This window comes from Medicago truncatula, chromosome 8, assembly GCF_003473485.1.
Source record: "Medicago truncatula cultivar Jemalong A17 chromosome 8, MtrunA17r5.0-ANR, whole genome shotgun sequence".
In the NCBI taxonomy this organism is placed as follows: domain Eukaryota; kingdom Viridiplantae; phylum Streptophyta; class Magnoliopsida; order Fabales; family Fabaceae; genus Medicago; species Medicago truncatula.
The window spans coordinates 31,213,732-31,224,223 of NC_053049.1; the positions used below are offsets into that span (position 1 = coordinate 31,213,732).

The following is a 10,492-nucleotide window of genomic DNA, read 5'->3' on the forward strand; positions in this document are numbered from 1 at the left end:
TTATTTTAGGCATACACGTTTTATGTTTTCTGAAAATGTATTTATGGAAATTTAAATGGTCAAAAACTACATTTCTAGTCTAGATACATGTTCAGTTGCCACTTACCACATCATAAATTGAATGAGAAATGGAACTTATATAGTGTAGACAATCCATGATAACTTATCATTGATAAGAACCATGCATTTGATCTAACTCTGGATGTTACATGACCCAACTGATCCTAGCCAAAAATGATACTACTTTCTCAAAAAGAGAATAGAACCCTTTTTTTTACAAGAACAGAAACCATATTATCACTGTAAAGAAAAACAGAAACCTTTTTTTTTTTTTTTTTTTTCTATTTTACTATTTTTTATATAATTAGTTCCCTTAGTCCTGTAATATCCTTAATTATCTATCATCTATTTTTCTCTCTATGATAAATAAATACACTACATAAAAAATAAAATGATAAGTAAATTATAAACAAATTTCTTTCTACAAAAACGACAAGTAATAAGGAAGTGGGTGCAAAATAGACAACATAACATAAATAAAAATAGAGAGAACAGAAACCATTTTATCATAACCAGATCTATGAAACCAAATCCTTTTATTTTTGTATAAAATAAAATAAAAACAGTAAAGAATTTATGAACACATGAAAACCAAACCAACCATGTTATTATTACTTACTTACACGTGACGTGTTTGGTTAAGGAGTTCAACTACTATGCCACTTGCACTTTATGTTGTTATTATTACCCCCATAATTATTAATACACTATAATTGTTGTTAGTTGGGCTACTACCCCCAATTACAATCCCATGTCACCCTATATAATCCAATCATAAGATAAAATCATTTGCCAAATTCATTAACTATTCAACTTTTTGAACCCTATCTCTCTTCTCTTCATTCTTCAATGACTGCTTCTGTTTCACCTATGAAAAGACTCTACCTTTCTCTTTATAACTTTACCGTTTTATTTGGATGGTAAGTAAATTCTCATTCATTCATTCACTTTTTCAAATTGTTTTCATTGAAAAATTGTTTTTATCATTGTTGTCTTAGATCCATTTTTCAAATTTATGCAGGTTACAAGTTCTATTTCTTGTTTTGAAGACATTGAAGGAAATGGGTCATCAAAATGTTTACTCTGTAGCTCAAAAGCCCTTGCTTTTTGCTCAAACTGCTGCTATATTAGAGGTATTTGGTTCTAAAAGTTTTGATTTTTATCATTTTTGGAGACACCCTTTTGATTATTATCACTTTTTTGAGATACCGTTTTGGGAATTTAACTAAATTTTCTTCATTTTGTTTTTTTGGGTATGGCGTTGTATTGCATGGTGTGATAGATTCTTCATGGTTTAGTTGGTGAGTAATCCATTGATTAAATGCTTAATGTAGATTTAATTTGATGTTCGTTTTTGTTTTTGCCTTTTTCTGATTTTGTTTTTGAATTGATGAAGGGATTGTGAGGTCTCCAATATCAGCAACATTGCCTCAGATTAGTTCAAGGCTGTTTCTAGTATGGGGTATCTTGTGGAGTTTCCCTGAGGTGAACACAAATTTCAACTTTTTACTTATTTATGTATTTTGGCTTAAATACTTTTTTTGGCCCTTTAATTAATCTAATTTACAATTTGGTCCCCTAAATTCAAATTTGCAATTTTGGTCCTCATTTTTCAACTTGTATGACTTTCCCTCACCTATGCATTTTAAGGCTGAAATTTGATTATTTGGTAATTGAAGACCAAAATTGGGGACCAAAATCATAGATTTAGAAATAAATAGGCCAAAATTGTGAATGATGCAAAAATAGGAGGACTAAAACTGTATTTAAGCCTTTTATTTATTATTTTTTCTGTTGGAGTCATTAAATTCAGGATTTTGTCATATTCTGTTATTGAAATTTTAGCGCATCTTTGAATGACAGACTCAGACTCATTTTCTTGTGAGCTCCCTACTTATCAGCTGGTCCATCACCGAGGCAAGTTTTTCATGATACTGCTTTTTTACTCACATTCAGCACTCACACTATCTGTATGGTACTCCAATTTGTTTGTTTTGTTGGATATTGGCTGAAATAAATAAGTTGGCAATGTCTGTTACGGAATATTGCTTTCTTACTTGTTACGGAATAAAACACTTCCTACATTTTCCCGAAGAAAGACAAAATGAAAGTATTGACGAGAATTAACGCTAATGTTACCAATATTTTTATTGTAGCTTGCACTTAATCATTTGTTTTACCATTTCTTGTTAGATATTGTGGATAGCTTGAACTATAATGCTAAACTTTTTTGGCTTAGCATCCCATTTTCGCTCTGCAATTTTCTTTTGTTTCCAATAATCCTTGAATGTCATGGACTATGAGTGAAGTCGCCGATTGAAAATGCGAGAAAACTTTAATGAAGATCAATAGTTATAATCTGCTTTATTGTTATAATTTCAGATTATTCGCTATTCTTTCTTTGGACTTAAAGAGGCTTTTTCATTTTCCCCATCATGGCTTTTGTGGCTTAGGTATGAAATTTGTGTAGTATTGATAAATCTTACTTTTGCTCTTATATTATATTGACTACAAATTTTCCTTTGCAGATATAGCACATTCTTAGTTTTGTATCCAACAGGCATAAGCAGTGAAGTTGGTTTGATTTATATTGCCTTGCCATTCATTAAGGTAAAGATATTGAACATTGAAGAATCGAAATTACCTTTAAGGCCTGTTTTGATTGTCTTATTTTAGGCTATCTACTGGCATAAGCACTTGTGAGATTATTTGAGAGAGCTTGTGTAAATAGCATATGATATGTCCATAAGTTGTTTTCAGCTTATTTCCATAAACTCTCCAAAATAGCTTATGAAAACAGCTTATAGCTTATAAGAAAATAGTTTGACTTAATTTTATAGTTTGTTATAGGAATAGCTTATACATAAGCATTTATATGATAAGCACTTATGCTATAAATGCTTGATTTAGCTGTTTATCCAAACAGGTCTAGAATCTTCAAAATATCTAAACCTGGTGATGTGTTGTTTATAATCAGAAAGGTGCAATAAGAGAATTGTTGCTTGTTAGTCTATGACTTATTTATGATTAGCTCTACTTGAACTATTTGATGATCTTGTTTATCAGGAACCTGATTTCAAGTTATTGATTTGGTATGTTTTTCAGGCATCCGAGAAGTATTGCATCAGGATGCCGAATACATGGAACTCTTCATTCGATTACTTTTACATCGCAATTGTTGCGTTGGCAATCTACGTTCCAGGCATGCACTAAGCATTTTTCTTACTACTATATTCCCTATTTCCAGCGTTTATTTTGCCGACATTATGCTCCAACTGATTGAATTTCATAATTCTATGCAGGTAGTCCGCACATGTACTCGTACATGCTTGCACAGAGGAAGAAAGCCCTCGCCAAAGCAAAGGCCGCTTAGTTAAACATCATTAGTAGTTTTCATTGTAGTTAGTAGTCATTACCACTGGCAGAAATTTCAGCCTTAATTAAGAGTTAAGACCCACATGAAGGAGTAGTTGTTATGTTTTGTTGTTGAAAGATATAAGGTTGAGAAACTATGGTCATTGATGAGTAAAGGCCCGGGGTGGTTGAGATGGATTATGATTGAAATCGAGAAAATATTATAATTATTGATTAGGATTTCATTTGCAAATTAGTTCTTGAAGGATACACATGAATGTACACATGAGAGCCACGAAGATATAACATGTTACATTAGCTATTTTGTTAATAATTTTTGTCACAACTAGACAAAATATTTGATCAATAATGTATTTGATCAATTAAAGAGACGTAACATGTTGTACCAAAAAAAAAAAAAAAGAGACGTAACATGTTCTTCTGAGCTCATATTAGTTGGTATAGATATTGTATAATATATACCTGAATTTTAAGTCGTTAAACTACTTGATCAAAAGAAGAAGAAAAAACCGGAACATAAAGTTTAATTAATACAATTAAAATTAACAGCATAAGTCGTAAAAGATATGGTTTTCATCGAACAACTAGACTTTTTCAATAAAATTAAACAACATAAGTCATAGAAGATGGTTTAATTTTGAATACATGCACAAATTTTTCAAATTAGCTTCTTTTTCTTTAATATAAATTTGAAACAAATTTATTTTATTGTTCAAATATTTATCTCGTAACTTTTTATGTATTAGTAACAAATATTTGTCCCATATATTTTTTCTAAGTATCAATGGAAAATATTTATCATGTGCTTTTATATTAGTCAATGACAAATATTTGTCTCTCACTTTTTTTGCATCAATAATAAATATATGTCTTGTATTATTTTTTAATACTTGTGACAAAGATTTGTCGTGTACTTTTTTATGTATCGGTGACAAATATGTGTCTCATATTTTATTTTATTGGGTCTAACACTTGATTTGTCCAATGAACCGTATTTTTATGTATCTCCTTTAAATTTGATTTGTCCAAAAAATATGTTCCTTAGCTTGAGTAATTTTTTTTATCATTTCACCTTCTATCCCTGATAGTTCCTCAATGTACACCCATTCCTTGAGGACTCCATTAAAAAATGCACACTCAATGTCTATTTGATGAATTTTTAACTTGTATTGAAATGCTAGAGTGCTATAGAAATTATAAGTATGATATCCAGACAAATGGTTCATAATATGGAAAGAGACATAATAGTGTGAGATTATTCATTTTCTCGGTTTTCATTAGAGATCTTTAATTCATCATGGTGATAACAGTTATATGTTGTCCTAAAGATCTTGAATACTTCATGTACGTGTCACAATTCTTTCACTTCCCGAGTCTTTCAAATTGAATGACGTTGGTAACAAGGCCATATTTGAATTTATCTAGATTTTTTTTCTTATTTTAATCGAGGAAAAAAATTATACTCCTTTTTTGTGGGGTCCCATTGTCTTGTTCCTCATCATTATAGATCACATCTCAGCTAATTACAATCTCATTCGTTTTTCGATTGTTCAACTTGTATATTTTAAATTTTATCTTAAATGATGAAAATGAAATGAATTTCTCGCTTTTGTCGTCAAGTTTAGCTCTTTTCTTGTCTAAAATATGAACACGAGCAACACTCTCAAATACCTTCAAGTGTGAGATATTGGGATTTCTTCTACTCCACACTTCTTGTGGTGTATTTTTCAGTCACACTTCATGTTGGAGATCGATTAGAAAGATACACCACACACGCTACAACATATATTTGAAACTATTTTGGTAGTTTCTTGCTTTTCCCTCTCCCTCTCCCTCTCCCTTCTCTCCCTCATTTTTGCTTGAAAGCATATACCCATCTTTTGTGGCAAGCTTTGAGATATTTTGCAACATCATTTTGGACATTCAACAAGAACGTTTTATTTCTTGACATTGGTACCTTGATGATGTGATTATTTTTCTCATATTTGATGGAGAGACTTAAATATTTCAAGTGAATATCAAGCCTTTCTCTAAGAGCAATGATATTTGAACAACCATTTCTTGTGACAACCTTTTGGACAACTAAATTATACAAAGAAATTTAGGTAGTGGCACAAAAATCAAAACAATAAAGAGAGAGTAAAATGATAAAGTGGGTATGAGAGAGAAAGTTATCACAAAAATTGTCAAAAAATGGTTGTTCAAATATCATTTCTCTTTCTCTAAAGGTTGTCCTTGAATAAAATAATCATTTTTTTTCATGTTTGGAACATAGTAGACATTTGAAATTAAATCACATATTCCATCTTTCAAGCAAATTAACATAGAGAAATATACGGCCCTTTTATAAGTTGTAACAATTTTTTGACAACTTTCTTTCTCATACTTATATGATATTATTATTCTCTTTCTTACTTTTTCTCTCTCCATTGTTTTTTACCAATAAAAAAAAAGAAAAATAAAGTTGTCCTTAAATGGAAGTTAAAATATCATTGCTCATTAAGATATTGTCTTTGTCTTTTCACTTGATTCTTGGAATGGTCGCCAAATGGGATACTACAACTTACTGATTCATCAAGATCCACGAATCTGTCTTTTTTCTGCACATACTATTGCTTGCAATATTGTTGAGGTGCCATGATTTTATTTTTTGATTTCCTTTGTTACTTCCATGTGCTATGAACATTGTTTCAAATTCTCATCCTTTTCTTCCACAAAATTGGTCTCTTCCTCGATTCTACTCTTCGAAAATCTACATTCTAAAATGTAGCGGTCAAACTTCATACAATTGTATCATTAAATTTGAAGTTTTTCATACCTCTTGTTTGAGTGTCCTCTTCCACGTTCCTTTTTCCACACATATGGTTGCTGCTAACTATTGACTAATGACTAGTTGAGGACCTAATCCACCACAGTCTTTGTTGACAGTAGACATAGTCATAGTGACTAGAATGGACCTACCTCGCAAACTGTTTGAGCATGCATAGATAATATGAAATCATATGCAATGCAACCAATGATTTGATTTAACCATTTACTTTTTGTGTGTGCTTTTAATCCTTTTCATTTATTATATAGTATCGTAATTGATTGAGGCATGGCATGATTTTATTTTACGGTTATATAAACCATGTCTAAAATATTTTAACTTCTCCATCAAAGCATAAAATAGTTTCACCTTCAAAACCCGACAATGACACAAAATTCTCAAGATCTTGCATTATTTGAAGGAAAAGTTAAAATATTTTAGACACGGTTTATATATATATAATGCCGTGAAAAATGCAAGATTTGAGAATTTTTTTCTTTACATATAAAAATATTTTATTTTAGAATATTTCAACTTCGCCTTTTTTTCTCCTTAAATTAAATAACCTTTTACAAAAAGTGATTTTTACTATCTTGTGATTTTATCTATACTATATATAAAGAAAGGGAACTACCCCTTTCAGCACTTTTGAGTTGAATTTTTCTTTCCAAAAATACCCTCAATTTTCAATACAAATAACACATGTAACAAATAAATAAGAATAAATTTAAATATTAAAACAAATGTAACAAACACGATATAAATCTATATTTTTTGTTTTTTTTACTTTATCATTTAAAAAGTGTAAAAAACTAGATGAGTGTATTTATACATATCTTTTCATCATTTCAATTATACCCCTTAAACAACTTTTTCCATAATAATTTTTTTAGTTTTAATAAAAATTAAAATTTAATAAAAAAACGCCGTTCATAATTTTCAAACGTTAGCACAATAATGTGTCGTCTTTTCGCTAATTCAAATAAGGAAACTTTACCTTAACTTTTTTTAAACTTTCTGAGGGTTATTATTCTAACACTCTAATATTCTTATAAACTTGTGTGCGTGTGTGTTCTTCTTAGTAATTTTTTAATTATTATGTAATTAATAGTTTATTTTATGCTAAGGAATTTTATTGAAATTGTTACACTCTTTGTTTTATTGAATTAGGTCAAATATCGTTGAGTACTTTAAGTTAGTTTTTTATTACAAACTAGTCCTTTGATTTTATTTTCCAATAAACTAGTCCTTTAACTTGTTTATTCGTAACAAATCATTTCTTTAAGTCATACAATAATTACAAATGTTACCTTTTTCTTGTTCAACTTCTTTAAAAAAATGTTTACATTAAACATTATGGTGATGAGTCTAAAAAGTGTTTATTGCACCAAATATGATTATTTATATATATTTTCTTCTTGTTTATGAATTCAATCTTAATTTCACAATAAATATTTAACGAACAACATTATAAACATCATATGGACCTTAGTTTTTAGAGCACTGAATTTGAACTCACCAACATAGCATTAAACATCCACAATGAACACATTCCGACAAAAGTATTATTTATTTTATTAGTGGGAGTGAAAATAATATTTTGGGTAGATTGATTGATGATTAAATAGACCAACCGTAAGAATGTAGTATTGATGAACTAAAATGATGTCTCTTCGTTAAGTGAAAGGTTGATAAAATGTGTACTCAGTATATCACATCATTTTAATGATATTATAATGCTTATGTTTTTTTTTTTTTATATAAATAAATTGTTTATTAACTTATTAATAATTTGACAACATATTATAATGTGTACTTAATTTATTAACTTAATAAATTGTACTTTAAGAATTTGACAACATATTATACTAGATAATTTGAACAAATCTCAATTGGTAGGAACATTACAATATAAATAGAACGGAGTTTAAATTTAATATTTTCACTTATTCATCTTATGAGGTGATATTATGGCCACTAAACTTTTTGACTTATAGGTGTATAAAATCCGGTTCAATCTTGCAACCCGTCCCAGCCTGAACACAAAGGGTCAAGTTGGATTTGGTAAAAAAAACAAACAAAGACAGAAATAAAGGACAGGACAAGGATAAAGTGAAACGGGACCGAGCTCGATTACTAGTTCAGTTGCAATTTAATTTGAGGACAAATATGCTTTTTTTCATATTACTGTATAACACTCTTATTATTTCTCGCACATACTCACTTTCTAATTCTTCAATGCAGCGTTGCATATTTTAGGTTTATGTTAAGAATTTGGTGTTTGCATGAGTATTGTGTTATGTTGACTTACTTTTTTGTATAACTACACATGGTGGCATAACAACTACCAAGTTTGTGTCTTGAAAGGTAAAATATGATTTGTTGATCATTGATTAAAGGTCACAAAGTTGTTGTGCACATGAGTGTTAAAATCAATAAATAAAATTACAATTTTGGTTCATAGTCCTGTCCCAATGACTCAGTGATCTTCGTAAGATTGAGAGTGGTTCTTCATGAGTTTAAATGTGCTATTTTTTTTTTCTTCTTTTTCCCGTAATATTATATAGCCAATGGAATCGATATTGATGTTATGCAATGATTTTTAAAAAATGTTGATTAATTTTTTTTTTAATTTATGTATTGGTAGTTTGTCTTGGGACGGTCTTGTCTTGATACCATCTCGTCGTTATTAGACGTGAACCTCATCAGGTTTGGTTGGGTTTATGGTCAAGTTCAAGTCTAAAAATTCACCTGAGCTGATGTTAGGGTTGAGTTCGGATCACATACAACTCGACCTAACCCATCCTTTGTACACTTCTAACTTGACAAAAAAATATTTTACACTAACAATGCATAAAAAATTGAAAACTTTAATACAATTTTGATTCCCCCATTTTAACAAATTCATAATTTTGATCCCTCTATTTCTAATTATGCAGCTTCGGTCTCTCAATTTTTTAAATTCAAATATTTGGTCATTCTCATCAATTTGACTCCTAAGTTTAAGTATGCGTGTATGTTTAAGATAATATTTTGAGTTAATTCGTAGGGACCACCAAAAAGAATGGTCCAACTTAGACCAATTTATTTGAATCATTGATAAAATAAGATACACAAATTTTATCATGGTCCACACACACATGATTAGTCTCTCACTCTTCCATATCTCTCTCTCGGAAACACCACTTTTCGGTTCCCCTGTGAAAATCAATGAGTAAATAGTCAATTTCCCCCCTGAAATTGTAAGTTTCATCAATTACCCCCCTAAAATTAACAAAACTTCAATTACCCCCCTGAAATTTCACAACGTTAGTCAATTTACCCCCTCCGTCAAATTTTTCTGTTAGTGAACATGACGTTGCAAATACCCCTCTGAAGTTTTGCACTTATGTGCAAAATGCCCCCAAACTTAAAAATTTATATTATTTTTTTCTTAAAAACAAACAATTAATAGTTAAATATTAAAGCTAACTATTAATTTTGGAGTTTGGAAAAACTGCATACATATATACATCAAAATAGAGAAAAATGTGTATTTTTAAAGTGACAATAATGATTATTTCTAATAGACAAATTATTATTTTTAGAGGTTTATAAACAAATTAATAATCAGATTTAAATTTATATTTTCTCCTTCACCATCGATCTTAGTCTTTTAACTCCTCCAACTCCTTCAACAATTTGCTCAAACCATTTAAACTACACAACCCCCATATTAATCCACAAATCATCCCATTATTGTCACTTTAAAAAATACATATTTTTCCCCATTTTGGAGCCTATTTTGATGTATATATGCATGTGGTTTTCCCAAATTCCAAAATTAATAGTTAGTTTTAATATTTAACTATTAATTGTTTGTTTTTAAGAAAAAAATAATATAAATTTTTTTATTTGGGGGGCATTTTGCACATAAGTGCAAAACTTCAGGGGGGGTATTTGCAAAACGTCATGTTCACTAACAGAAAAATTTGACGGAGGGGGTAAATTGACTAACGTTGTGAAATTTCAGAGGGGTAATTGAAGTTTTGTTAATTTCAAGAAGGTAATTGATGAAACTTACAATTTCAGGAGAAAAATTGACTATTTACTCGAAAATCAATTTCACATACACCATCACTCATATTCCTTTTTGCTGCAATTGCAGAGCAAAATCATAATATATTATATATACATTCTTTTTTGAACTTGAATTGATGGTTGTCCATTATTCATCAATCTTCACATCTTAGATAAACAAAACAGGAA

At 29.6% G+C, this 10,492-nt stretch overlaps 1 protein-coding gene across 1 annotated transcript; it reads left to right on the plus strand.

Annotated features, from left to right (window-relative positions):
* Nucleotides 1-733: 733 nt before the first annotated feature.
* On the plus strand, nucleotides 734-3,781 carry LOC25502888 (very-long-chain (3R)-3-hydroxyacyl-CoA dehydratase PASTICCINO 2A). The gene is made up of 9 exons (XM_013590658.3): nucleotides 734-980; nucleotides 1,082-1,193; nucleotides 1,343-1,361; nucleotides 1,457-1,545; nucleotides 1,924-1,977; nucleotides 2,443-2,513; nucleotides 2,589-2,670; nucleotides 3,166-3,262; nucleotides 3,363-3,781. The coding sequence occupies exons 1-9, from the start codon at nucleotides 910-912 to the stop codon at nucleotides 3,431-3,433; spliced, it is 666 nt and encodes a 221-aa protein (XP_013446112.1). The 5' UTR covers nucleotides 734-909; the 3' UTR covers nucleotides 3,434-3,781.
* The last annotated feature ends 6,711 nt before the right edge of the window (nucleotides 3,782-10,492 follow it).

Coding starts and splice junctions, on each gene's coding strand:
- LOC25502888 (XM_013590658.3), top strand. CDS start 910: ATGACTGCTTCTGTTTCACCTATGAAAAGACTCTACCTTTCTCTTTAT. Junction 981..1,081: donor TTTACCGTTTTATTTGGATG/GTAAGTAAATTC, acceptor AAATTTATGCAG/GTTACAAGTTCTATTTCTTG. Junction 1,546..1,923: donor TCTTGTGGAGTTTCCCTGAG/GTGAACACAAAT, acceptor TTTGAATGACAG/ACTCAGACTCATTTTCTTGT.